The sequence below is a fragment of the Kwoniella newhampshirensis genome, chromosome 3 (genome assembly GCF_039105145.1).
Source record: "Kwoniella newhampshirensis strain CBS 13917 chromosome 3, whole genome shotgun sequence".
Taxonomy (NCBI): domain Eukaryota; kingdom Fungi; phylum Basidiomycota; class Tremellomycetes; order Tremellales; family Cryptococcaceae; genus Kwoniella; species Kwoniella newhampshirensis.
The window spans coordinates 1296155-1323920 of record NC_089957.1 but is presented as its reverse complement, the minus strand read 5'-3'; the positions used below and the strand labels follow the sequence as shown (position 1 = coordinate 1323920).

At 50.7% G+C, this 27766-nt stretch overlaps 10 protein-coding genes across 10 annotated transcripts; 3 read left to right on the top strand and 7 right to left on the bottom strand.

Annotated features, from left to right (window-relative positions):
• Positions 1–312: 312 nt before the first annotated feature.
• Positions 313–4271, bottom strand: IAR55_001838 (calcium-transporting P-type ATPase, PMR1-type; the record flags this gene model as incomplete). The annotated part of the gene is made up of 10 exons (XM_066944961.1): positions 313–618; positions 743–1897; positions 1954–2228; positions 2278–2439; positions 2494–2638; positions 2684–2757; positions 2820–3094; positions 3177–3205; positions 3265–3317; positions 3377–4271. 10 exons carry the CDS (start codon positions 4269–4271, stop codon positions 313–315), a joined length of 3369 nt encoding a protein of 1122 aa, XP_066804884.1.
• Positions 4272–5576: 1305 nt separating this feature from the next.
• On the top strand, positions 5577–7512 carry IAR55_001837 (uncharacterized protein; the record flags this gene model as incomplete). Its single annotated transcript, XM_066944960.1, has 8 exons — positions 5577–5772; positions 5841–5940; positions 6009–6353; positions 6414–6534; positions 6648–6827; positions 6898–7027; positions 7094–7235; positions 7329–7512. 8 exons carry the CDS (start codon positions 5577–5579, stop codon positions 7510–7512), a joined length of 1398 nt encoding a protein of 465 aa, XP_066804883.1.
• Positions 7513–7744: 232 nt separating this feature from the next.
• On the bottom strand, positions 7745–9106 carry IAR55_001836 (uncharacterized protein; the record flags this gene model as incomplete). Its single annotated transcript, XM_066944959.1, has 4 exons — positions 7745–7753; positions 7832–8584; positions 8730–8864; positions 8987–9106. 4 exons carry the CDS (start codon positions 9104–9106, stop codon positions 7745–7747), a joined length of 1017 nt encoding a protein of 338 aa, XP_066804882.1.
• Positions 9107–10260: 1154 nt separating this feature from the next.
• IAR55_001835 (uncharacterized protein) lies at positions 10261–12242 on the top strand (the record flags this gene model as incomplete). The annotated part of the gene is made up of 2 exons (XM_066944958.1): positions 10261–11584; positions 11644–12242. 2 exons carry the CDS (start codon positions 10261–10263, stop codon positions 12240–12242), a joined length of 1923 nt encoding a protein of 640 aa, XP_066804881.1.
• A 182-nt stretch (positions 12243–12424) lies between these two features.
• On the bottom strand, positions 12425–13743 carry IAR55_001834 (uncharacterized protein; the record flags this gene model as incomplete). The annotated part of the gene is made up of 3 exons (XM_066944957.1): positions 12425–12547; positions 12669–12787; positions 13272–13743. 3 exons carry the CDS (start codon positions 13741–13743, stop codon positions 12425–12427), a joined length of 714 nt encoding a protein of 237 aa, XP_066804880.1.
• A 305-nt stretch (positions 13744–14048) lies between these two features.
• On the bottom strand, positions 14049–16256 carry IAR55_001833 (uncharacterized protein; the record flags this gene model as incomplete). The annotated part of the gene is made up of 10 exons (XM_066944956.1): positions 14049–14388; positions 14481–14734; positions 14815–14878; positions 14940–15002; positions 15062–15078; positions 15155–15518; positions 15692–15792; positions 15885–15895; positions 16016–16123; positions 16214–16256. 10 exons carry the CDS (start codon positions 16254–16256, stop codon positions 14049–14051), a joined length of 1365 nt encoding a protein of 454 aa, XP_066804879.1.
• A 415-nt stretch (positions 16257–16671) lies between these two features.
• On the bottom strand, positions 16672–18886 carry IAR55_001832 (uncharacterized protein; the record flags this gene model as incomplete). Its single annotated transcript, XM_066944955.1, has 3 exons — positions 16672–16876; positions 16999–17192; positions 17276–18886. 3 exons carry the CDS (start codon positions 18884–18886, stop codon positions 16672–16674), a joined length of 2010 nt encoding a protein of 669 aa, XP_066804878.1.
• Positions 18887–19550: 664 nt separating this feature from the next.
• Positions 19551–22874, bottom strand: IAR55_001831 (protein SEY1; the record flags this gene model as incomplete). The annotated part of the gene is made up of 12 exons (XM_066944954.1): positions 19551–19794; positions 19854–20203; positions 20291–20517; positions 20583–20721; positions 20780–20904; positions 20966–21217; positions 21278–21476; positions 21535–21750; positions 21827–21947; positions 22026–22133; positions 22209–22532; positions 22627–22874. The coding sequence occupies 12 exons, from the start codon at positions 22872–22874 to the stop codon at positions 19551–19553; spliced, it is 2553 nt and encodes an 850-aa protein (XP_066804877.1).
• Positions 22875–23274: 400 nt separating this feature from the next.
• IAR55_001830 (uncharacterized protein) lies at positions 23275–24817 on the top strand (the record flags this gene model as incomplete). The annotated part of the gene is made up of 6 exons (XM_066944953.1): positions 23275–23672; positions 23754–23823; positions 23900–23952; positions 24026–24114; positions 24180–24212; positions 24324–24817. The coding sequence occupies 6 exons, from the start codon at positions 23275–23277 to the stop codon at positions 24815–24817; spliced, it is 1137 nt and encodes a 378-aa protein (XP_066804876.1).
• Positions 24818–25136: 319 nt separating this feature from the next.
• Positions 25137–27349, bottom strand: IAR55_001829 (homoserine O-acetyltransferase; the record flags this gene model as incomplete). The annotated part of the gene is made up of 4 exons (XM_066944952.1): positions 25137–25661; positions 25730–26456; positions 26647–26820; positions 27123–27349. The coding sequence occupies 4 exons, from the start codon at positions 27347–27349 to the stop codon at positions 25137–25139; spliced, it is 1653 nt and encodes a 550-aa protein (XP_066804875.1).
• Between the last annotated feature and the right edge of the window lie 417 nt (positions 27350–27766).

The window sequence follows — 27766 nt, the reverse complement described above, 5'->3', positions numbered from 1 at the left end:
CCTCATGACAAGAGATGAAAGGTGACGAAGCGAAGGGACGAGAAAACGAAAGAAACGAAACAAAAGACCCAACATGAATGCTTGATACCGGAAATGTGGCGATTCATTCGAGTGTCATGGATGTAGCATTTCTTGTCCAAATTCAATCTATGCATATGCATCTGATGCATCTATCTTTTGATCTTTGGGGATGCGATATCTGACCTTTCCTATGCAGCGGTCATAATGCATCACAACACGGTAGATCCTTGTAAGATGATATCGTGACTCCTTTCACCATGTGAACAAACTTTTCCTCGTCGTTTTCATGACTCAAGCCATCCCACCTACACCTTCTTCCATAATCTCCCTCTCGACACCTTTCCTCTCCCACCATCTCCTCCCTTCATGTAATCCCATACTCGTCCCCGCCAATCCTAACAACATCAACAGATCTCTCGCGCTCAACGCCTCCGTCTGGAAAACATGTTGAAGGAGGGGAACGTAGATCAGGGCTAATTGACAGATGAACGATATGCTTATCGTCAAGAACAGCATCCTGTTTCGGAACATGAGCGTGGTGAGTCCCCTGTTCTGTAAAGCAGAGACCAGGTCTAGGAAGACGAAGACGGTGAATGTCTGTAGATTTGTAGATACAAGATCAGCGTTCGTTCAGGAGGGTCCTGGCTGAATCAGTTTCCGACAAGCCCTGAACGCGAATGGCACTGGATGATTTGGCGCATGCCGGCCGAATTCCACTCACCATAGTCTGGTCCCTCCTGGACATACTCCCATCACTCGCTTCCACGCCATAAACCCAAAGCGTCCCAAGGACAATCATGGCCGCGCTGAATCCTACTCTCCCCAACAATCTCTGACTGAGAATATGATCCCCCTTCTTCCTCGGTGGTCTCCTCATGACTTCCTTGTCTACAGGATCCACACCCAGAGCTTGAGCTGGTGGTCCGTCCATCAGGATGTTGATGAAGAGGATTTGCATTGCGTTGAGAGGGTTGGCCAATTTGAATATTGTTGATAAAGTGATGAGAGATAGAGCAGCGACTGCTGTCGAAAGTTGGAACGAAAGGAAGTTTTGAATATTATAAAAGATTGATTTACCCTCTTCAACAGCCGGTAAGATCGAAGAGAAATCATCATCGACAAGGATGACGTCCGCAGCTTCTTTAGCTACATCCGTTCCTGACTTGCCCATAGATATACCGATATCAGCCATCTTCAATGCCGGAGAATCGTTCACACCATCTCCCGTCATGGCAACTACCGCTCCTCGCATTTGCCAGGCTTTCACGATTGCCATTTTGTGTCTAGGTGTCGTTCGAGCATAGACCGTGACACCGGGTACGCGCTCCACTAGTTCCCGTTCCGAAAGTTGATCAATTTGACTACCTAGCATACAGCTGCTTGCACCAAGGGTGATATCATGGCCATTCGCATCAGTGGATGAAGGGTTGACTTTGAGTCCCAATTGTCGCGCTATTGCCACCGCTGTTGGTTCCGCATCTCCCGTAATCATTACTATCTGCACGCCAGCCCCGTGGAGGGCCGAGATAGCATGAGCAACGCCTCTCCGAGGTGGGTCCATCATCGCTTGAAATCCGACAAAGACCAGATCCGATCCTGCCTCGTCCCCATTCTTCGAGGGGAAGCCGTATGCCATGGCGATGACACGAAGACCGCGTTTCGAAACATCTGTCGCTCGATCCAAAATGATCTTTTGAGTTGACGAGTCCAGGGTAGGTGTCGATGAATCCGTAACGTAAAAGTATCGACATCGTGCTATGACTTGCTCGATCGCCCCTTTCATGTACACCATATCTGACGAGCCGTTCAAGGAGCCAATGACACTCATTACTTTCGTTTCCGAGCTGAAGGGAATCTCAGACTTTCGCGTGAAATTCTGACAGCAAAAGTCAGCCAGGAAGTGGTTTGCGATCGACCTCATTGATGGCTCACCTTTCGCTGATCATCCGCTGTCAGGATAGGTAACACATTCAACAATGCTACTTCCGTTGCCTGCCCGACGTTGATTCCCTGCTCATTCCGGAACGCGTTGTTGCACACGCTTCCCACGATTGCAGTTTTCATCATGGCCGGCGAGGGAGACAAGGGCAAATAGTCAGGCCGCCTCGGTCCGAAGTGGGATGCGGCGTTCAAATGAGGCGAAAGATCGCTAAGATCATCGACGGCATAGACATGCGTGACGGTCATCTCGTTTTTCGTCAAGGTGCCTAGGGAAGTGTCAGTCGACTTGCTACCGAATGGAACTTCACAACTTACCTGTTTTGTCAGAGCAGATGACGCTCACACTACCGAGAGCTTCCACACTGGGCAACTTTTTTACGATGGCTTTACGTTTCGACATCCTCAACACACCCAACGCTAGTGTCACAGTCGTGACAATGGGGAGACCTTCGGGAATGGCAGCAACAGCAAGCGAGACTGTTTCCCCGACTCAGCATAAGGCGACATAATGGACTCTTCCAGACCGCTCACCTCCAATAGTAAACATTTCTAGCCAGTCTCGTTTTTGCAGTACACCAATAAGGAAAATCACACCGATGACTCCGAAGGAGAAAATGGATAGTCGCTTTGCTAGATCGTCCATATCTAGTTGAAGGGGTGTGCGCTTCTCTTCCACCTACGACAACGTCAGTACGCACATACGAGTTGGCAGTTGACTTACATCTTGCATCATTGAGAAGATCACTCCGAACTCAGTATCTTTTCCAGTACCAACCACAATACCAGATCCATGACCTGCACCACGTAAGTTTCATCAGTACCCGTGATACTGATGCCCAGTTACCCTAACCACTCACCGCTCCGGACCAATGTCCCCATAAATGCCATGCACCTTCTTTCCCCTAAAGCCTTTCCTCCACCTTCTCCATGCGTATCTTCACCTTCCCCTCTCTCGCACATATCAGTGTTCTTTCTCGCTGGACGTGTTTCTCCAGTCAAAGCCGATTCGTCAATCTCGAGTGAGACGGCTGTGATGAGTCGAATATCGGCAGGTATTCGGTCACCGACGGAGAATGTTACCAAGTCTCCAGGAAGAAGAGCATTTGCGAGCGGTGAAAGAGGCTGGCCATTCCTGATGACACACAACAGAGGTCAGCCAAAATTCTCGAGTGTGATACCAGCTACGAAGTGACGGGGCTAGCTCAATCACGAACCGGATGAGATGACAATAATGAGGAACCAGCTGTTGGAGGGGACGATTAGCAAGAAAATGGGAAGCAACGCGTTGTCGGAGAAACTCACCTTATTCAAGGCTTCTAGAGATTTCTCAGACCTCTGTTCTTGCACAAAGCCGACTGAAACCGACTTTCATCAGCCTCGCCTGACTGTACGGTTCCCGGTGTGGTCCGCTCACCAGTCAAGACGATTAGAACAGCGACGACCACGCAGACAGCATCGTCGTACTGTCCCATCAACGCACTGATCACACTGCTGCCCATCAGAAGCAAGATAAGCGGATTTTCGTACACTTGCTTGGCGAATTTGAGGTATAGAGAGTCTGAAGGCGGTAACTCGAATTCGTTCGGACCATAACGAGCTAGCAAAGCAGCGAGGGCAGGATTGGAGAGACCTTGAGTGGAGTTGGTAGAAAACGATTGAAGAGTGTCTTCGACAGATTTATGGGCATATATCGCACTTGGCGTCTCCCTCTGTCTCCGTTCTGTCGACAATCTTCTCTCCTCTTCCTCTTCTCTCAGCTCTTCGTAATCCTTCTTTCCCATGACCTTCTTTCCCAAACCTACTAATCTGCCCACAAATCCTTCTGTCTCTTGTTCCACATATCCGTTGGGTAAAGTCAAAGGGTGATTGGTCATTCGATAAGGCGAAGCGTGGGTTGAGGAGTCTCTTCGGGTCCGAGGAGAAGATGCACTATGAAATGCGGGAAAGCCTTGGTCCATCGAAGCTTGGCGACGTAAGGTCGTCGAATAGGCATATCCACCATTATTCGTCGCTCCTGCACTACCACTGCCATTTCCAGACAAAGTACTAGGACCAGAATCCACATATTGTCCTGGTTCGTCTACCAGTCCACCCATTGTCGGGTCGTAAGCTCCAGCAGCTAGACCGATGTTGCCGTACGCCGATGCTCTGGGACCTGTTACAGATCCCTTTCGAGCGTACGCGTAAGAAGTTGCAGATGCGTTACCGTTGGGTGTGACTTGGCCATTGCCATTGGGCGCGGGGGAGAGAGATCTAGAAGGAGGTGGCGACCGACGCTTGTAAGGTGCTTGAGGTCGCTTACTGTCCATGATGAATGGTGTCGTGATGGTTTCGTTTTATGGCTGGTGGAAATGAAGGAACAGGGGGAATCTTCCTTTGAATTGATCTGTGACCGGATCACGTCGATGTGGGACTCTCAAATCTGTACGGTCCAGTCTCTACGTATGTGCGAGCATGCTGAGATGTTGGACGGGTGAAGTGACAGCCGTGTGTCTTGACGAGCTGATTCTGAGAGCAGAAGTGGAAGCACGTAAAAGTCAAGAATTCAGGTAACATGGTTTGAGATTGGTTTGTCGTGCCGCAGCGATTGAAAACGTCTCTGATCTGATCCCGTTGATGCAAGGCGTTGCTGTAGATGCCAATGAGTTACCGTCAAAGCAGAATGGGACGACGGGTCTGCTCATATCTTCCTTGTACAAAGATCCTTCGTCGTTATGTCCACCAAGCATGGCAATTGACCGACGCTCGATATAGACTACATCCCCGGATACCCTCTTCTAGCGCTGAACCTGGCTCTCCAAGCTTTCCTCGTCATCTCTATCCTTTGTTTCTCCCTCCTTCGCCATAATATGTAGAGTATCAGAGTCGCCAGAACGAGCGTTGAGAGGAGCGTGCATAACAGAGCTAGGAGTGGATGGCAAGGTCAATATATGACGTACGGAGAGGTATGACATCTGGTGGAACATACAGCACGAATGATATATTACGCACCGAGAAAGATGATACGTGGCCTTGTTATGCCGATGGGAGTGTCCTCCATCGCGCCGTTTCCGTGTCCGAAAAAGTCAATTGGCACGTCTTGCCACAGCTCAAGTTGCTCTTTGTAGCGTTGCTGGACGTGCCATGAGGTGGAACAACGTCAAAGTCGATTGGCAAGCTGGACGAGGATGAGTGTCTTCTTGAGTGCGGCTCAAGGAGGCTCGAGCACCCTTCCATTGTGCACAGCTTTCATCAGACGTCCTTCAGGCGCAATGCTCTGGCCAAGCCACACTTTGCATGCAGACTCGGTCTCGATGCTTGTCTGATCAATCAAGAAGGAAAGCTGATCGTTGATCATTTCGATTCGATGGATTGATCACCACGCGCCTTGATATTTATCACCGCGGCCATTCGCGACATGTAAAATTAAGCATACGAGATTGATTTCGCTCACCCGGAAACTTGCTTGAATCTCGTACGCACTGGTGTCCTCATCTCTGCGCTGACCACTTGCACACCTTTGCGTTTGTATCTGCGTGCAAGTCATTTGACGTACAGCCAGGTCAGATTGACCGTTCCGACTCCTCTCATCTGTGTATAACAAATATCAGGTTACACACCTCGCCTGCCGCAAAATGGCATCTCGATCTCGAAACCCATTCCGATCAGGATTACCGTACTCCCCTTCGCACGGTACGAACCTGATGCTTGCCGACCTGTACAATCTCGTCAAGTCTGTCCTCTTCGACAGGGAGTATTTCTGGCATCTCGCCGGTCTGCTTGCTGTCGGTGAGCTGGTCCTGGGAACTCTGATCATTCAGAAAATACCTTGTGAGTCGTCTGGCCTTTTATCTAGCAAGTTATGTTGATTCGCCTGACTGATACACATTGACTTGTAGATACAAAGATCGATTGGCCTGCTTATATGCAGCAAGTCGGGATGTTCCTTGGCGGTGAACGGGACTACTCAAGGATCGATGGAGAGACTGGTCCATTAGTGTATGTCTTCCTGCGACCGGGTCGTCTCCGCCATAATGGGCGCTATAACTGACATTACTTATCTTCAGCTACCCAGCTTTACACCTGTACATCTATACCGCTTTCAACCGCCTCTTGCCCTCACCAGACTCTGTCCGACCAGCGCAGTACATCTTCCTGATCTTCTATGTCGTCACATTCCTCCTTGTCGCTAAGATCTATCATCTCGCCGGTCGACCTTCAGCTCCCAACTCAACCGCCAAACACTATCCTCAGGCTTTGCTCATCCCCCTTACACTCTCGAAAAGGGCACATTCGATCTTCCTCTTGCGTCTATTCAATGATCCTATCGCTATGTTGTTTTTCTACGCTTCCGTCGTAGTCATGATGACCGGAACGAAGAGAGGTTGGAGAGCTGGTTGTGTATTGTTCAGGTGAGCTTGGTTCGATGATGCCAAGTTCGTCGGATGCTGACTACGGTTTGCTGAGAATAGCTTGGCCCTTGGCGTCAAGATGAACATCCTGCTTTTCGTCCCTGCCCTGCTCGTGCTACTGTTTCAATACAGAGGAGTTTACGGTTTGTTGGAAGGGTCAGCTGCTATTGCGGCTATCCAGGTAAGTCCTTTACCCAGCATTGGACGTTGTGTGCCGTTTCACTTCCTCGATCCATTGCCCTATCTCCGTTTCGCATGTCTCGTTGGCCCTCTGCGCTGACTCTGAACGCTTAGCTCCTCCTTCCAGCTCCGTTCTTCCTCTCAATCGCCAATCCTCGACTCACAATTGCATATTTCACATCTGCATTCGACCTCTCCCGTCAGTTCCTTTACGAGTGGACCGTGAATTGGCGATTCATGGATGAAGAACTGTTTCTTTCAAGAGAACGGGCTGTGCTTCTCCTCGCAGGGCATGTGAGTTGATTGTACTCCTCATACCTTGGATCATCTCGATAGTGCTGATTCATGTGTTGTTCCGCCATAGTTCTCCGTCATCATGCTTTTCGTTGCCTTCCAATGGTCACCTGTACCCGGAGGTACGGAAGCTGTCGTCATGAGAGGCTTGAGCAAATTCTCAAAGGCGCCCATCGATTTCAGCGCTCTCACTTCTGCCCGTATGTTTTCATCGAAATTCCATGTCTGTCGACTGATTGATCGTACTGACGATTCACCTGACGTAGATATCCCTCTTACGCTGTTCACCGCCAATCTTATTGGTATGACCTTTGCTCGATCGTTGCATTACCAGTTCCATTCGTGGTACTTCCACCAACTGCCCTTCCTCCTCTATTCAGGAGGAGCATGGGGTAGTCCAATCTTAGGGTGAGCTAGCTGTCAATCGTATCGGCACCTATGGGAACTCCTCGTCATCGATATGTCATCTGACGGAACCTGATTGCTCCTTGTTTGCATCAGTGTTGCGCTATGGGGTATGATCGAATGGGCATGGGCGACATTCCCTTCAACGGTAAACAGCTCGATAGCTCTACTTGCTGGACATATCATCATTCTCGCGGGTCTGTTCTTCAACAGCAACGTAGGAGCACAAACCAACAAGGTGGAAGTGAGGAGTGAAACGATGGAGAAGAAAGTGCAATAGGCGTTCAATCGAACGAATTAAGAGACCGGAAAGAAAAGAAGATAACAGTCTTCATGTTTCAGTTTGTTTTGCATTGCAGAGGAGACCACAGTGATACTTATACAATTAGATTCAGCTTTTCTGGTGATCACGCAAAATGCATAGGGTGAAATGACAGGTTGTTACAACATGATAGTACAGAACAATGAATCCGAACTGGAAATCTGCTATGTGACCACTCGAATTGGATCTTTTAGGCGTACTGGAACCAAGCAATAATCGGCAGTCAGTCTATATTCAGCACAGTTAACAAGTCACACTCGAAATTGAGTATACTCACCCTAGTGAAAGTTCTTCCGAAGAAATCGTCTGCGCCAGATTTCTTCACCCCACCATTGTCTTTAGGTTTGAACATCGCTTTAACAGCTTCGCTCATCCCTTCTTGCGCCTTTAGTCTCTTCTTCTCCTGTTCAGCCAACTTATCATGTACCGATCTGGGGGCATTTATACTTGGTGCCGATGTGTTCGTCCCTGATCGAGAAGAGGGAGGTGGTAGGGTACGAGCTGATTTCGAAGGTGGTTCCGTAGTTATGCCATCCACGTTTACTGTCGTCGTCGTGATAGCTTTTCTCTTTTTAGATGATTTCGCCGTCGCTCTCGTCAGCAATAGATGTTCGAGTAAAGCGTCTTGGACATCTTTAGGCGGATTGATAGAGAGTACAGCATTGATCGCTGTGGGATCGAACGATTTCCCACAATTAGGACAAGCGACGTCTTTCTTCCCTCCTCCTCCTTCTTCTTCCCCTGCCGAAGGTGGCGATCCACTCTTCTTCGCACCATCACTCTCTGGTGAATCGTCTTTCTTGGCAGTTGAGTTGACGACACCCTTGGTGAGAGACGGTACAACCGCTCGGATAGCCGCCTCTGAGAAGACACAGCCGCAGTTCCGTAAGGCGATGAAGGGGACAGAACCGGACATTTCTCGAAGGGATAAAGGACAGACGAAAGGCGTTCGGGAGGGACCGGAAGTCACGGTGAGCGACGTTGGGGGGACGTAATCTGGATTGGAGGTGACATTCAGGGTGAGGAGCTCCTATAGTAGTCGGAACGACAATGGACAAGTAATCATTTTGAGAAGAATAGACAGTAGAGCAAAGCCATGGGAACGGATAGACAGTCAACTGTCAGTGAAAGCTTCGGACTACGTTGCTGTCTATTCAAAACAGACCAGTACTCACCTTCATAGATTTCAGATGACCACAGATCTGCTCGCCATCACCGTAACTCGTCTTATCGAGGAAGTATTCCAGTACCGCATCCTTGTTGTACAGCTTGCCGATCGGGTCGAGTACGACAGGGCGAGTAAGTGGTTTCTGCGTTGGGTCGTATCATTTCAGCGCACAATCTTTGAGAGATAGCTCAGTCTAGACAGAGACTGCGAGAGAAAGGAAGCCTGGCTGTCCTTGTCTTCGTGAGTGGTAATCACCCAACTTACCTTGCTCAGTGCACATAGGATAAACAACTCTCGTTGCAGAGCCTTGTCCGTCTGCTCAGCTTTGCCCTTTGTCTTTACCAGATCGCGTCGATCAGGGATGGATCCACCATCAGCACCCATTGCGGCTGATTACGAGTGGTTATGTGTTGCCTGAAGAATGCGAATAGAGGCAGAGGTCACTGCAATACGGAGATTCCAGAAGGAGAGGACGATAACAAAGACGCTGGGTGGCAAAGAACGATGGACTGAGTGATACCGCCACAAGCTTGAACGATCCCGGAGTTACGGTATCACGCACTTGTTCCAGCCAAACGACCTCGAAAGCAACATCTACGTCTTCGCTCCATGCAATGTCATTTGTTTCTTTCTGTTTCTTCTATTCTCTTCTCATCCTGAAGAAACGAAACATGATCATATTCTTGTAGTAGCTCGTAGACGACAAGCAGAGTCCTTCATTGTGATCTTCTGCTCAGTCCAACCACAACTCCGTGTTACATTCCCCGTGAGTGGACCTGATCATGTTTGGTTTTCGTTTCGGTACACCTCCCCTTTCCTTTCATCCCCCCAATCACACTGTGATGAATCACAATTTTCAGTTCTGCTACCGAGTACCCGTGAGCGATAATAAAATCTTACCAAAACACTTTACTGAAAACGTCTCAAACTGCTCCATCATTTGTTCTTCAAAAAGCGTATGGCAAGCTGTTTGCGCTGACACATCGTTCTTTGGACAGGTATCAGCTTCGTCTTGAGAATCAGGACGTGAGTTTTGACTTCTTTTGGTTCCAACATGTACTCCTTCTGGTGTAGTCCCGACCTACTTTGGGTTGTGGCTAGCCTTCTTGATATGATTCAACTTTAGCTCAATCCATTCTCTGATTCCCCTCCTCTCCGCCTGACTCCCTACACTCATCCCTTCATCTCTAGCCCGTTGAACGTCTTTCCCGATTACCCCTTCCACTCCGGTGTAAAGGCGAAAGGGATTGGTATCGTTTCTTCGCGCGATGACGAGGTGTAGCGTTTTGATGGTCCGTAATAGAGTCTCGTTGAAGATCTTCGCTTCGCGTTCTGCGAACGGAGATTGGATCGAGATGTGTAGTCCGAGCTAGGTGTGGGTAGGAGGGCGAACAAGCTTATACGGCTTCTATGATCCTCTTCACATCTACTCCGCGTTCTTCGTTCTTACGAAGATGTACAACTCATCATGTTATGCATTGTGTTGACAACCAGACAAATAAACAGGATCGTGATCGAGCCAGGCATAGCCAGTCGAGATGTCCCAATCACCAAACAATGGCAATCTGAATCAGCAAAGCTTCTATGGACAAGCGAGACCTTCTAATCCACCGTCCAGTCTGGTCGCAAACGGGTCGCCTAATCCCAATGCCGCAAGTCCCATGATGGGAGTTCGATCACCTTTGGCGAGCTACAATTCAGCAACCGCGGCTGGTTCGTCCACCCCAAATCGACCGCAACAGTTCAATCCTGCCCAACTGGCTCAGCTGACCGATTTTCATCAGAGGCAGCAAGCTGTACTGGCTGCGCAGGTCCAGCGAGCTCAAGCGCAGGGTATACGGCCAAATATTCAAGCTTTGCAACAGGCTATGCAGCAGCGAATGCAAAATCAACAGAGTCAGCAACAGCAGAATGCGTTTCAGCAAGGTTTACAGGCGCCAAATACATCAATGACGCCTCAACGATTGCACGCGATGATTCAACATCTTACACCGCAACAGCTTCAGCAGCTGCAAGCGGTCAGACCGCCCGCCGCGCCCACACAGCCGCCAGTTGCGGTGCAGTCGATCACACCTCAGCAACTGCAAACGACGATGCAACCTTCTGTCACCCCCCAGCAATTGCAACAATTGGCTCAACCATCTCAAGCTCCACCGACTGCAAATCCAGCTCACCAGCGACCGATCTCGCAAAATCAACCAGCTCTCAACCCTGCTCTCCTTACTGCGACTAAAGCTTATACCTCATCGTCTGTTCCCCCTCTTCCGTCCAACACTGCTCGTCCCAGTGTGCCTGTCACGGAAGCGTTCTCGCCGGTGCCGGAAAGCGTCCCTCGCCAACCATCTCCAGAGAAGGGGCCGACTAAGCCCGAGGCTGCGAAACAGCGATCCACTTCCCCTGCCAAGATCAAGCAAGCTGGCCGTCGATCTACGTCACCTGACAAGAAAGTGAAAGAGGAGAAGAAGGAAGATGCGACGAAGACGGATGCAGACAAACGCGCTACAGATAAGCCGAAGAAGCCTAGGCGGCCTGCGAGACCCAAGGGCGATGGAGAGAAGAAGCCCAGGACGAAGAAGCAGAAGGACAAGGAAACAGGTGATGCTACTCCAACCGTTTTCTTCTCCGCTCCTGAGCCTACCAGCAAAGACGGCCAAGCCTCAGGGGATATTCGCGAGCGAGCGGAAGCTGCTGGTCAGAAAGAGGCCGACAAGGTGCCGAAAGTCACGGAACCGAGGAGTACAGAGTCGGCCGTCCGAGCATCGCCTGCCCCGCCGGTCCCATCAGCTGCGGCGGCGGCCAGCTATCCCACAGAACCAAGGCGACGCAAGGAGGAGCTGATGCGTGGGACCATGAGGAATGAGAGTGAGTGCAAAATGGCCACCGAACGGGAAATTGGCCCTACTAACACCAAGCAATTTCAGTTGCACGATTGATGTATGGTGCTGGTGACGTTGCCGAACCCGATGTCGATACAGTCGATTATATGGAAGATATGGTTGTCGAGTTCTTAGCGGATCTCTGCCGACCTGCACCGCCAATCCGTTCTAACCCCAGTGCTCAACGTCAACCCGTACCAATGTCGTTTGACATACTCCGTCATCGACTATCGTCCTCTTCAGCCATGTCGAAATACCTGGAACGGTTTGATCGAATGGTTTATATGAGCGAAGCGCTCAAATCAGCCAAGAACATCGCCAATCCCACACCGCACGAACTAATCGCTTCGGTTGGCGCAGATTTCTTAGAACTAGACGACGATGGTAAACCCACGCATGGAGGTTCAGGGGGTCAACAAAGGTCGAGTACGAAGAGATCGGCTCTCGTTGATGGTGAGGGTGGCTTGAGGAAGAAGGGGAGACCGTTGAAACCACCTGGAGAGAAGAGGAAACCGGGTCCTCAGAAAGGTTGGAAGTTGAACCGAGATCCGAACACTTTACCCACAAGGAGGGCGGTGTTGAAAGATCCAAATGCACCGAAGCGAAAATATGTGAGGAAAGTAGGAGGGAAGAAGGAAGTTTAGGCAAATGTAAAAGTCACCGAGTGTTGTAGAACCATTCAAGTTGTAGAGTATAAACACATCACGAAACGAATGAAGTGACACGTCTCATCTAACAAAGTATGTCGGCTTTTGCGAGATGCTTTGCTCAAGACCGATTGTATGTAACTTTCCGTGCATATCGCTTCGTATGCGGCAATACTTGATCACGGCGCTATCTTCATACCTGAATACCAACACCATCCACCCACGACGAAAAGTGCGATAACGGCTCGATTGAGGGGTAATTGGACGATCGTCAATATCCACAGTGTACCCATCGGCGGGGCCTGGAGTGGGAGTGTTCAAGTCAGTCAGCTGTAGGCTCCGTTCCCTCGCTTGATCCAACGACGAATAGCTCGGTGAGAAGCACGGAAGGCCGATAGAGTTAGTCAGAGGATGACCACTCACCTGCTCGGTAGTCACGCTCCAACTGGCCTTGTTCACGAGCCAGATCAAGCGACAGCCCGATACGATAGACGCGGCCATGAGGAACGAGGTGGTCAGGAAATGGTCGGGATGACGATTGGCTGTACGATGAGACCATCACGCGTGAGAGCAGCTCGTCGTGACGTGACTCTCAACAAAGGTGAGAGTCGATGGAGAGGATTGAGCCGTCCGATTGGATTGGCGGGGACGAAAGAGGTGTGAAAGGGACGGAGAAAGGGAGAAGGGGATAGTGGACTTACTGTAGAAGATCAATGTGCCCAAGGCTATTTGTGTAGGTTGAAAGCAGAAAAGAAAGTCAGCGTGATGATACTTGGATCATTGTGATCAAGCCCAGGAGCGAGGTGCCATTGAAACACTACGAGTGGCCAAAGACTCTGAGGCTTCTATCCACCCCTGTCAAGCAATGACCATGCTGTGAACCCATTCTTCACGCTTCCAAACACCCCAAAGAGCATGACTCCGCACACATACACACACACACACACACACACACACACACACACACACACACACACACACACACACACACACACACACACAGCAGACAAACACGACGACACTCACTCAGTACGGCCGTCACCATATGTCTGAGCAACAAGTCCCAGCTGGGTCTGTGACTATATTGCAGATGGACCAAGATATCCAAGAGGATATACAAGAACGCGAACGGTACCGTGAGGATCAGGGTATTGAAGATCTCATCTTCTCTCTCATCTTCCAGCGCTTCATCGAGCGTTTTATGCGATTGTTTCAGCGCATCAATCGTCTTTTCCTGCTCCCCTTCATCATCGTCCTCCTCGTCACTAAGGACCTCGTTGTGTCCCGTGTTTGAAAGTCTGACGTTGGCAGGTGGGTCGTCGAGATTTGAGATGAGGGTCGATTTGGGCGGGTTACTGGTCGAACGGACGGTGGATGGATGAACGAGCGGGATTGCGCTTGATCGACTGTCGTTGGTCTTCGTCTTCTTTCGAGAACCTCTTCGTGAGCGCGCTGTTGAGGTCGTTCCTTCAGTCGATAGTGATTCTGATCTTGCCATCTTAGCGGTCTTGGTCTGACAAGATTGTCGACACGAACAAATGCGCAAACCGAGAATACACTGACTTGCAATGGCGACCGCCAGAGCATCTAGGTGGAGGTTCCATCGCGGTATTGCATGGTCAGTTACGTAAACTAATTTGACAAAACACCTCGACCAGCTTCGTAGACATAGACCATAGACCAGAGACACTTTCCGCATTGAATGCATGTTCACCCAAGGGCTCCGACCACAGTCGAATCCGTCTATGATTCTACGTCATCTATCAACATGACTTCCAAGATGGTCTTATGACACCTGTCAGATCACACCGCCGCAATCAGATCTTGCGCCGTGATCAACTCGTCCAGGACCAACAACTTTCTCTGGCCAGCTCTCACGTCCGCTCCCGCATCAGTCGTCTGAGGACCGTCCGCGCTGACATCGCCTTTCTCCTCCTTTGGCTCGACCATAGCCTTTGGAGCATCGAACGCCCATCGATCTTTGTATTCCGGAGAGCCTCGGTGTTCGATCACTTTCAAGATCTCACGACCGATATTGGGTGCGAATTTGAAAGCGTGACCTGAACCTCCAGTAGCGAGAACGAGGTTGGTGTAATCGGGATGATAGTCTATGAGCCAATCACCAGTGACCGTGTCGCAATACCTGCAGCGTCCATACGACAAAGATCAGCTTTCTCTCCTCGAAGACTGAGACTCAACTGAAACAGCGAAATGAGACGAATGTTGGATACCCACCAACATAGTCTGGTCATGACGAAATCCTTCTTTCTCAATTCCGGATACACCTCTGACAGACCCTTCTTGATCTTTTCCAGCATGACCTTGGGAATCGCACCGTCCTCTGCACCAGGTGTCAACTTGGTTCGCGGCACAGAGACCCCGTTGATCTCTTCTTGAGGGTTGATGAAGCCGGCTCCGTGTATGGCCATCTTCACGAGACCGGTAGGGTTGGGTGGGAAGATGTAGTAACCGTCGTCGAGGTTGAACACCTGCAATCCATGATTTAGCAAGGATCCGGACTGTCGACGCGTTTGCGGAAATCGCATGTGACAGATCACGTAACACTCACCACGGGAATGTCTTTGTACTGCTCGACCTCTTCTGGGGTGAGCTGGAGGGTGGCTACACTTTGTCTACAGAGCAGTATACTTGTGTGAGCGTCAATGTACGACGGGCAGTCCGGAGTTCACTTACCCGGTTGCAACGATGGGCGGTAGTCTGGCTGCAACACCCGGTGAAGCAAAAAGTGCTGGCGTCCTGAGTCATTGCTCGTCAGTGCCCCGCAGAACATGCCCGGGAGACGACCAGCAACTCACCAAGCTCCGGCAGCGACCTATTTAATCAGTGTCCTTTCACCATCAGCACCCAATCCCCGGCTGGCGATGGACACTACTGAGATCTCCACTCACCACGACCAAATCCCCCCTCAGTTCTTCACCATTCTTCAGCGCGACACCCAATACCTTCTTCCCATCTTTGATCAATCCCGTCACTTCCGCACCTGCCCTGATCGTTCCGCCCATCTGACGAACTCTCTTCAACCCCACCTCCACAGCCCGACCTGCCTCCGCCCATCCTCCTATAGGGTTGAAATACCCTCTACGCCCGCCGAACGAGCCGGTGGGTACTTGGAGCGGAGGGAGCGATTTGATGGCGGTGACGTTGGGGATCAGTTGGGCGTCAAGACCAAGATCGAGACAGTTTTTGTAGGCTGATTCGACAAAGGCGAGTCCTTCGGGTTGATCGTCGGCTGAGAGTGCTAGAACTCCAGATCTATAGGCGGGGGTTAGGTCAGTATATGCAGGTATGCTTGTAGACTATGTAAGAAGTGCGTAGGCGAGAACGATTCTAGCCTCGAGCCCAAGAGGAAGTGAGAGGTGGTGTGGTACTCATCGGGCTTGGAGAAGATCGTTGTGAAGAGAGTGTTAAACCCACACACCACTCACTCGTGATACGTGCCCTCCCACTCCGGTTTCTTCCAATGTGACACTGCGTCCAAAGCCAATCCAGCGAGTGCAGGGTCTGCATAATCTGCCGAGCGGACGATCTATGGGATGACCAGAGGGGGAAATCAGCGCCACGTCCGCGTTTCGACTTTGTCTAATGTCGGTATGGTGATCCGAAGAGTAGTCCACTGACCTTGTTGAGATCTGGAATATGCAGTACATCGAAACAGTCAGCGAAATACAACTACAGCAGAGGACCCCGCTGTACGAATATGTCCTCCTTCGCACTGCTCCTTCCTCCTCTGGTAAGGGGATCCAACTCACCCGTACTGGCCGCATCAGGGGCAGGCAGGATCCCACACTTGTCCAGCATTGTGATCTCGTATTTCCCACTCTCCAACATCCACAGAGCGGTGGACATCCCGAAGATGCCTAAAGGTGAGAAGCGTAAGCATGAGCAGAAGTATAAGACGGCCAACGACGAGTTGGGCTCATCCGTGGGGAAGTCGAGGACCTATTCACCTGCACCGATGATGACCACCTTGGTCTTTTCGTCACCCGACATTATTCGCTATCTGGTCTATCTATCAGAATCGCGAAGGAAGAGATGTAGACAGTGTGATTCTGCCAAGGACAGATACGAGAGATACTAGGGACACGAAACGGACAGATGGATAGGACGATCTGACAGTGTTCAGACGGACTAGGTGGTCACCTACTCTTTCTTCCTATGCGAGATGTGACTTGACTCGAGTACTCTGTAGATTATCGTGATTGGATCGGAATAGCCGCAGATATCACGGTTCTCGCTATCTTTTCGTTTTCTCGGTCAATCAGGCACAAACGCACAGACACTTCGCTTATTTTTGGATCACGTGTTCGAGTCACGTCTCAAATCCATCTATTTCTTTACAACAAGATCTTTCTACCTCGCTCAACACATCAAGTCGGCCTGCGTCCAGGGGACAGTCAGCTCATAGTCACGCACCGCTGCCAAATTGCAACAAGCTTCCCGCATAGCTCACAGCTTTCGGTCGCTGATTCGTACTCCTGATGTTCCCCCTCAACGTCTCCCCATCGGTCTTCTCCGTTCCTTCTCGCTTCTTCATCTCCGGCTTATTGACCTGATTGACATCCCCATCCAACTCCACGATCACATCCTTCCTCGGCCAAGCAGAAGAATAACTATCGAGATGATCATGTGAGCAATTGTCTCCGTCTTCGATAGGCTCGACAGGGGTTCGATGAATGTGTGAGAAATGAGAATGTGTGATACACCGAGTGACAAGCACAAGTTTTCTACTCACTTATGGATCGATCGGTCGGCCCAATGCGTCCTAGGGTGGTGTGTTTCTCTCATCTTCCTTTGCGCGGATTTCCAATCGTCGATCGTTGGATCCCATCTCAGATGATTCAACCAGCTATCTTCGGACCTTGCAAGACCCTGCTTCAACTGCCGATCTGGACGCCAGAATCTGGCCGGAAGCATAAAAGGGAGATGCTATATCAATGGTCGCCCGTCAACTCACAGCCCTTGAGCAACTTTGTCTGATACGAGTAACACAGCAGCGTCAGCTGACCCACCTGTCTTGTCCAAATGAGGTCCTCTTTTATACTCTGACTAAAAACCCTCCCCCAATACAGAGTCTCATAACTCTCATTCGTCTTCCTTCTCGCTTCTACCGACCTCTCCTTCTTGACGACCGAAATTATCCCAGGCTCCGCCTCATTCAGATAGAACCAAGGCACCAATCTCAGTTCTCGATTCTTCACTTGGACTCTGCCTCCGTCTGACCGAGTGAGTTGCGGGTCGTAGCGGATCACGGCGAGACGGATGATCGATTCTGTGTTTGGCATTCTGGGCAGAGAGAGTCGTCGAGATATTTCGTAGATTGCCCAATCGAGAGAACGAGTGGTCGATATCCAACATGACGATTCTGCTTCTTGTCGATTTTGGATCTGTCCCGTCCTATTTCCACCGTCTGGTCCTATCAGTGGCACTCCTTGTCCTCTGATCGTTCGTCCTCTTGGTGGCTGTATGCTGCCACCTCTTCCACCTCGATGAGCGGGACCACTTGGAGCCACGGCTTCGCGTAAAGGCTGTACTGGTCGACAGAGAATATGGTTGATCATCATCCCTCTTATCCAACTACCCATCCCCCATGCTTCCCCCAAGTCGCCATAACTCTTCTGATAAGCCTTCGGCGTCAGATGAGCAAATACCGGTGCAGAGGCGAAGAAGCCTGACGTGTCGGGATTGCCCGTCCATATAAGCTGAGAGATAGAGGATGAGGAATGAACTCGGAAGACTAGTCGATCCCTAGCAGCTTGCGAAGAGAGAGTGAGATAACGGGGGAGGAGAGGGATGATGGATGGCTGTGCACCTGGGGCTGATGGTTGAGTGCGAAGAACGTTCGATTCAGGTCGGACAGGTACACTGTTCGATGAATGAGGTTGCTTCTCGTTGGTCTTGCGTGAGGATTCCTCTGTTCGCGCTGAGCTGGGGTCTGACGACATCATCCATGAAGAAGAACAAGGAGGAGCAGGAGCAGGAGGAGCAGAACCACCATGCCGAATGCGGCCCCTGGTGGTCCCGTTGACAGACGGCATAGACGCTGGCAGTCGTGTCACTCTTGGAAGAGGATGTACAGGCGCGGGTTTCCACGCTTGACTTGGCGGCGGTCCAAATGGTACTTGTTGAGACTGTTGAGAACCGAGTGTGCTACCCCCTCCGGGTCGTTGACATTGACGTTGACCTTGTCGCTCCTCGCCTGATGCTTGGTTCTGCCAATTCGTGTGTTTGTGACTAGTCGAGGTAGTAGATCGGGAGAGGCCATCAGTAGGTAATGATGGTCGGTAGGCCGGTATCTGTCTTGTCCCCAAGCTGTTCGCGTGAACGAATTGCGTCCCGGCCGTTGTGAAATCAGTGTGAGGGGTGTGATTTTGAGAATGATAGGCTATATGAGGCGCGTATGGATTATTTACACTGCTTGTCCATTCGACTGGCACAGTATACATTGAGACAGATCGGATAGGAGGGTAGCAGGAAGAACTCTCCAGCGGGGACTGGCAAGTACGAAGGAAAGGAGGGCCATCGTTTCGCATTGGGCCACGATATTCCGCAATGGCTGGATGGGAAGTGGGTAAGACGATAGATGGATGCTGTCCTTCCCTGTGTTGGTTTGGGTCGTACATCTTAGGCTACAGAAGAGGCGAAATGCCAAGGGAAGGAGGGTTAGGGGCAGGGCAGGGCAGTCCAGGGGGGAGGTCCTCTCATTCTGTACGAGTCTTTGTCAAGATTGCAAGAAGTCGTCGGGAGAGGAGTGCTGGGGCAGGTTTACAAGCTAAAGGACAGAAGATGGACAAGTTGCGCTCGGGAGAAAGGTCAAGACCAAGATCAGGATCAGGATCAAGATCAAGGAGCAAAAGAGGCAAGGAAACAACAAGAGAAACAGACGGCACTCGATGGAGGAACTTGAGTACACGTACAGCATCGTCTGCGAGACCCCGTGCATTCGTGGCGATCTGTGCATGAAACGAATACTGGTAAGTTACTCTGAGGAGGAGGTGCCACATCCTTCGAGCCGGTTGTCGCGATCGAAATCTTGGAGTCACCACCACAATACTACGAGTACTGCATGGAGCCGCTAACCTGCATTCCCTCCCGTCGTCTATGGATCCCACCCGCATCGCCTTCCATGGCATCTCACCTCTGAACTACCAATCTGTGATCGACGCGAACTGTCTTCGCCATCCTCACAAAAGACGGTGAAGCTTCGATTTGATGATAGCCTCATGGCTTCAAACACAATGAGACATGCATCGGAACACTACTGACAATGCGATTGATATCATGATGCTACTTCTCCAAGATCTTCTCGCCGAGCAGATCCCCTCTCTGCCTCTCCTCATGCCTCAATCCATCTGTAGCATTGCCTCCATTACTCGATGCTGAGACGGGTTCGGTTAAGATTCGTTGTGCTTCGGGGACATCGGCGAACGCCTCTCGAAGCTTTTCAGTGGCGATTCGTCGGATCTCGTTGATGACTGTTCTGGACACTTGGAGTAAAGGCCCTGCTAAACCAAGTTGAAGCACGATGTAGCTGCACGCAAGACACCAAAATTAGCGAGGAGGCAATGAGCTGCTTGTAATGCCACTCACGCAGAAGCGCCTAGCACCAACAACATGGCAAAGTACAGCGGATTGAAAAGTACCGCCATGGCCTCGTTCCACCCCAACACCACCAGAACACCGTACATCCACAATGGGATTTGAGCTACAGAGGAGACCATACTTCGCTTCGCCTCGACATATGCTGCATCCGCTTCACGCTTGAAGCGAGTCTCGATTGACAGAAGCTTGGTTGGTGAAAGGAGAACGAAAGCAGTTGATGGGTCGAATGGGGTAGGATCGGATTCACTGTCAAATGACGCTTCGGGAGAAGGTAAAGTAGGGAGTAGCGAGGGGGAGGAAGGGGAAATATTGGCGAAGAGCGGCAGCAGGGCAAGGGTCTATAGAAGTGCACGGTAATGTCAGAATGCTCCCATTGGTCCACGAATGCGTTTCGCCGAGAGAACAATGACCAGCGCGCGACTCACATCGTCCTTTGATCTTCTGAAAGCAGCCTCTATATCATCGGCGGGTTTCCAAACTCTAGGTACACCTGCTTCATCGTATCTAAATCTTTCCTCGAAGTTCGATCTCAGAGTAGCCAAGATGGTAGCGTCAGAAGTCTGCTCCTCTAGCTTCCGCCTCAATGAAAGCCAGATTCGAGCGCGAAGTACGGCGATAGCAGCAGCGTTTTCTTCCTCCGTACAGTTGTAGCCTGATTGCGTGAGACGACGGGTACAGTCAGCCACGCAATTCTGACAGTGTCGTAGACGCGCTCACTCTTTGCCTTGACAAGGTATGCTTCCTCTCCACTCTCACTGACACTTCGATAAGTCTCAAGTACCGTATCCCACATTTTCGTTGACGGCTGGCTTAGAGCCACTTCTACAGGTTCTAAGAGTTGTCTCTTGACAGTACGCTACATGAAGCCATTTTAGTGCCACGGTATAGCGAGAACAACGGCATCCAGTACATACCTCAATCGCGTTGACCATTTTCTTGGTCTCATCTGCCCGACATTGGTCGGCAATCAATCTCAAGTCGTCTTCGAGTAACGCGAGCTCATGCTCGTATTCCCAATCTGTCCCCTCGATCTGCACCTCTAATGCCGCACATCAGCTGTCCGCATCGATGACTGAGGTAGTAGAGAGGCAATAACAGACCTTTCGCGGCCTCGACAAACCTCGCTCGAGCACCTTCCTTGCCTTGCTTGACAACATTCCCGAAGTCATACCCTGGTTCCTTAACACCGGCAACGATCGCCTTGGAGAATTTGGCCGTCTCAACCTTATGCAGATTCTTCATCTGACCCATGAAGAGGGGTGAGAGAGATGAATGCAGGGATGCAAGCAGGTCAAGACGCTTTCGTTGATACACTCCAGCGTGATATCTGGAAGCGTCGCGGTCAAATCGGCCTGTGGAGCCATGATGAATCAGCAATCGGTTGCATCCCACGGAGTCTCTCGCCAGCGTACCCAAAGCAGTATTCAGCCAATCTCGCATCAAAGCTCCGAGACCATCCACAACGGTTCCAACTTCTACAGGCCGTCGGACAACTTTCGAGCTGGCCAAAAAAGCCTCCGTCACAACTGTTGAGATTTCATCGCATCGAAATTGAGCCAACAGTTCCTGCTGTGTTGGAAGATCGAGATCTTTGTTGGAAAGAACCTGTTGCTGCATTTGCAAACACATCCCTTAGCATTGGTCACGTAAAGCTTCAAGCTGGGCTTACCCAAATACCCTCCATGTAAAATCCAACTCCGTCTGCGGGTATACGCTTGTGATATGACGGTTGGAAGACATAGTCCTCTCTTGATCGATCAGTGAATCGCTTTCTCAGCTCCAGCACGGCTTCTTCAAATTTTTCGGGCATGAGGACTTTGTGCGGTAATGCTGCGAAGGATAGGTCGAAGTATGATGAGAGGGTTGCGTCGGCGAGGTGTTGGGGCTGTGACCGACACACACCTTTGTGAGCCTTCCGCACGCAGCACGCTAACAAGCAAGCCTGAAGTTCAAGGGCTCACCTTGGATAGGCTTGCCCAGATCTTCTCCATGTCTTGGGTAAGAGTGGCAGTCAAATTTGACATGGGTGTTGAACCGACATGATCTCGGATGACGAAGAGAATGAGAGTCTTCTCTTGTGGTCTGAAGATTGTGAAGCGTAGAGCGTCAATATAGGTATAGTCCCTTCCGCTAAGGACTTGGGTAGGCTGATGAGCTCACCTCGGCTTGTTCGTATCACCACCTCCACCGAACAGTCCCAAATTCACCTCGAAGACTGTCTTGAGAAGACCCATATTTGCACCATTATACAGTCCAATTTGGTGTTCCCTGAATTATTTGTCTCAGCTCTTTGCCTTCACTGGGTGTTTCTGTAGCTCTCAAAAACGAAAAGAAGGGGCTCACCAGAGGTTGACGATCAAGACCTCTGTACTAGCCAAACTGAAGAGCGCCGACTTCCTCTCAAAGTCCTGATCTTCGCCCCTCTCTCTCCCATCCGTGCCCTCCACATCCATGACCAGCGTGTTCCCGTACTTTGAAGGACACATCCATATCCCCTTTGTGGTCTGTTGTCGCTTCGATTCGTCCATGACATCGAAGCTTGTGCCGAACAATCGATTCAGCAGTGTGGATTTTCCGGTCGACTGGGATCCGAAGACGGCGACGACGTCGTACGCGAATCCCTTGTCCAGCAAGTTCCATTTGGAAAGGTACGGTGAGAGCTGTTTCCTGCGAGCGACAGATGGTATATATGTTCATCAGTCCACAATCCTGTTCTTTTTTGAGCTGCAAAAGGTGGAGAGAGATGCGATGAGATACACACGTGAACTCTTGTTTCTCATTGACGACCTGTAATCTGCCATCCCTACTTTGATCTCCTCCACTGATCCCGTGGCCTCCAGTCGCACTGGAGACACCGGTACCGGTCCCAGCAGGAGGTGGTGAGACCACACTGATCTCCTTGACGGCTTGTCTGGCTTCGTCCGTCGTTCGAGGATCGTTCATGATTCTTTCTAGCTCGGGAGGAGGGTTGGCAAGGAGATTGGCGACGATGTCAGGTGTCTGATTCATCTCGAGTGTGTTACGTCGACTCTTGTGGCTCAGCGGGTGAGTTGAAGATGAAGCTTAGCTCCTTTGTCAGTCCATTCGAGAGAGGTCAGACTGATTCAGAGAGCCGGCAGCACGTACGACGTCACACACCAAAAGGCTGGGAACGGGTAAAGTGGGTTGAACAAACAAGTTATTTGAGCTGGATGAGACGCGTTCAACCGGGGCAGGTTAGTAACCGTCGTCATTCATCGCGCATTTTCATTTCAATCCATTTTCATTTTCACACACCGACTCGTTCCATCTTCGACCTCTGAACCGTATACTCCTTTTCCCTTTCTTCCTGTCCATTGCCCCATTCTCTGTCTACTCTTCTTACTCCGTCCTGCAACACTCACTCGCTCCAGGCAATCGGCTCCGCACAATGCCGCACTCAACAGCTCGAAACGACGACGACGACATGTCCGACCTCGTCAAGATCTCACCACCGTCCTCGTCACCGAGTCTGATGTCATACACCGAGACCGTACCCAGTATGAAATCTGTAAGCGAGGGAGGATATCGCTCTCACTCGCACTCGCAGTCGCATTCGGAGATTGGGTCTAGAGCAAGCTCTTTCGACTCTTCTGAACCCAGTGGAGAATCCACGATCAGTTCAGCAAGTATGGCTGCTCCGTCGAACCAAGTGCAGCGGCACGATGACGAGCATGTCGACATCGGTCGTCCGTCAGTCCAAGGGGTGAGAAGTGACGAAGAAGTCGTCAAGGACGTTCGAGGTGCGGTGGAAGGCACTGTCCGTAGAGTGAGGGAACAATCGGACAAGTGAGTCGTCTGCAAAAGTGGTGCAGCTACACAATTTTACGCTTCGGCGTTATCTGAAGCTGACGTACCTTGCCAAAACAGGTTCCAGCTCGCCGCTCGTCCTTATGCCGATAAGATCCGGTCGTTCGCTGAGAATCGTCCAGTCCTCTTTGTACGTTTAGCTTCCATTCTTTTCAATATCGTTTGTTCAGACTGCACAATCATGACTGACCATGTCATCCCAATAGACCTTCATTGCTCTCTGGATGATCATCAGTGCCATCCCAGTCGCGCTTTTCCTGTAAGTGCACGCCTTGATTGTGCCATAAAATGGTGATCTCACTGAGCCCTGTTCGTTTTTCTCCCGACTGTAGCGGCTTTGCCATCCTCGCGACACTTACCGTCGCTTCGATCGCTGCGTTCTTCGTCGCTGCATCCGTTATCGGCATAATTCTTTTTGCAGGTAAGCGGATATGGCTTAGACGACTCGTGACTAGGCCGCAATTGCTAACATGACATACATCATAGTCGCTGCGTTGGCTGGAACCGTCTTGTTCGCCAGTGAGTATCTGTCCTCCGCATCACGGTTTCCACATATACCAACTTTCGATTGAGTTACGTCGAGTGAAGGCTGTTATTACTACTTGCTAATTTGATGCTGTAAATATTCAGTGACATTCCTCCTTCCCGTCTTGTTGGTCACGACAGCGTTGACCCTCATGGCTCTCTCGACCCTTCTATCTCTGTTCCTTGCCCATCGCCTTTATCTCCACCTCTCAGTATCCACCTCGAAAGCTGCCGATCTCAACGTCCACACCCTTTCGGTGGGCATTCGAGCTTTCATCGAAGAAACACTCGAACGTATCAATCTGAAATTACCGGGATTTCTCGCGAATTTGACGGAGGCCAAACCCGTCCAAGAGAAAGTGGGATTGAGATGGGGCGATGACAATGATGGACAATGGACAATTGACGAGAAGAAAGACATGGATGGCGGCGATCAGACTCCGTCGATATTGAAACAAGGTGGTTGGTCTTTCGATGATGAGAAGACGAAGGCTAGTGGGAAAGGGTACAAGTATAATGTCTCGGTACCTCTTCCTCTGGGATCGAAGAAGGGTCCGATTGAAGCTCCTGTAGAGCATTGGGGTCTCAACAACAGTTGAGCGGTGGCATTGATCGTTTCGCTCAATATAGACCCGTATCTTTTCCTCTTGTAGTGTTTTTAGATTTGATCATAATGATCGATCTCCCCGCAAGGTTGGGTAGTCCGTGACGTGTCACACGAAATGGTTGTAGCTTTATCATGAATTCATGTAGCGTTCCGCCTTTTGCACTCTCGATACAAGTTGCCTTATAAATTTGACTTGTGCCCACTCTGACGGAGACCCAGGGCTGTCCTCAAAGACGCCATAGTAGACGGGCCATGGTAAACCCTTCTGTGTCCCAGTCCCGATAACCCCGCCATTTGGAGATGCCCATGGTCTACCACCTTGTAACATCCGCTTCCGCTTCTCCAAACACACTTTCCTTCTTGACCCCCCAACCATCTCCACCTTCTTGCTCTTTCCCATATTCTTCCAGAGGAACGACTCTTTCTCCGTAAAACTCCGGCATCTTCCTCATCAACCACCCTTCCACCCAGCCGTTTATAGCCTCGAATTCCAACAGGAATCCATCATGGCCGTCCGGACTTGGGATGACCACCAGTTCCGCATCGGGGATATAGGCCGCCAACTCTTTCTGTTCCGAGGTGGTGAAGAGTCCATCGGATTCTATGCCGATGACCAAGGCGGGCGGTTCGAGCGAGAGCGCATGGGTCAGACGAGACGTGTAGTCTGGTTCTTCGACGTTTTGAGAAGCGTCGGCATCTTCCACTTCGGCGGGAAGAGGTGGTAGAGCGAATGATAGTGAGGAGAGGGACGAATCGTTTGAAGGGTGTGACAGATCGTGCGTGTCGAGTTTACGAGTGATGTGGATGTAACAATTGGCGTCAAATCGACCGGTGAACTATGAGACGGAGATCCAACAGTGTCAGCTAGGTATGCCATGTGATCCCTCACAAATTGCTAGCTCACCTTGTCACCCTGGTAACGGAGGTAGCTCTGCGCTGAGAAGATCTTCGGGGTGTTATCGCCTCCAGTGCCCAGCTTCTTATCCCCGTTCGTAGCTGTACCCGTTTCCGCAACTTTAGTGACCGCTTTCGAACCTTCTCCCTCTCCTTGACCATCACCATCACCATGACTATGACTACTCCGTCCTGAATCTGATCCCCGCCTCGACATGACGTTCGACGAACTCCTATATCCATCGTTGTGTTCTCTCCAAGCTTTCTCACGAGGTGTTCTCAGGTCACTCTCGGAAGGGACACTCGGATCAGTCGTTTCTTTCCCTCCCATAATCCTCACACCGCCTTTGGGGACTTTACTCTTCCCTCCCACACCGGCTCTTCGACCGAATCGACTCTCGAAACTATCTCGAGATCGATAAGTCAACAGTGCGGCCATTCGAGCAGCTGCTAATCCTCTCGTAGGTTGCTGAGTCAAGTCGATGGTTCCATCTTCAGACTCATAGTAGTATCCATCGCGATAGTCCGGATCAGAGTAGATCGATTGTCTTTGAGCTTCGCCCCATGAGATACACCAGGCAGAGTGTCGAGCAGAGGTAGCGAGAGGAACGATGGCGCGCACGAAGCCGGGAGGTGTATTGAGGGGCCACTCGAGAACAGTCATACCTCCCATCGAGCCACCGATAGCTGCTGCGACCAACTTGACGCCGAGCGAGCGGAGAATGGAGTAGTGTAGTCTGCGGGAGTTCAGGGGTTGTCCATGTTGAGGGAGGGAGAGGGATGATATGAGAGATAGTATACAACAAAGGAGCATAAAAGATGGCCGTGTTGGACAGATAAAGTTTGAGTCGGAATGGACAATTCGGGAGATCAATGAACAGATCAGCACTTGCAGGACTCTCTCGATCCTCGTCCAACCGGACTTACCGCACATCGTCCTTGACACTACTACCCGGCATCTCAGGTCCATAAGGTTTGTTCGTGTCAGGATTCGTTGTGACGCTCGAGACAGTACCGTAAGGCGATCCGATGACGTTGGCACAGAAGATGAAGAATCTGGTCGGGTCAAATGCTCGATCGGGACCTAGGAGAGGACCCCACCTGAGAAAGGGGAGGTGGCAGACCAAGTCAATACAACGACAAGAGAAACGAGTGTGGTCATGTTGCAGAGGTGCATGACATATGTCTCAAAGACACCCCTGCACAATCGCAAGCAAACGCAGAGCTCGACCTTGAGCCACGGAGGGAGGGTTGTTGGAGAGGGAGGAAGTATGAGATCAAGCTCATTCGGGAGGATCCCAACGAACCCGTCCAAAGTCCACTACCAAGCCAGATCCAACTTCCGGCCATATACTCAGACGATATCGCACATATGAACAAGACACGAGAGGGAGACCGCTCACCAATCTTCCACATCCGCGCTTCCCGTCAAAGCATGACAGATCACCAGACAGTTATCTCTCCTCTCATTCAACTTTCCCCACGTCTTGAACGCAACAGGGACGTCGGTGAGCGTTGTGCCCGATTCGAGCTGGAACGAGGGTATGAGCGCGATCTGTTGTTGGATAAGGGCCGAGTAAGGGTTCTTGTCTGTTGGATTCGGGAGAGATTGGGCGGTGGATGAGGACATGTCGTCGCAAGGGGGGTTTGGAATGTAGGGGTGGATAGGGGATCTGGCGAGATGGGATGTCAAGATGTTTGAGCGATGGTCCAAGTGTGTTGTGTGGGGTTATACGACGCTATGTCTCGCCGATGCTGATGAACGGGTGTCCCAGATATAAGTTACACAGGTATCAGATATCAGATGTATGTTGGATGCAAGGACTTGAACAACACGTTGGCGGGTCAATCAACAGTAGATTCAACCTATCCCCCGAGTCCGAATTTTGAGTCGGTCGGTCCATGCTCGAATCATCATCATTTCGTTAAAAGTGGCGGCGTACTCCGCAGATCCCTTTCATCCCACAATCCGACAAGATGATAGCTACGGTACAACATACAACATATTCCTTTTCCTATCCCATTCCCTGATCCGATGTCCTATAGA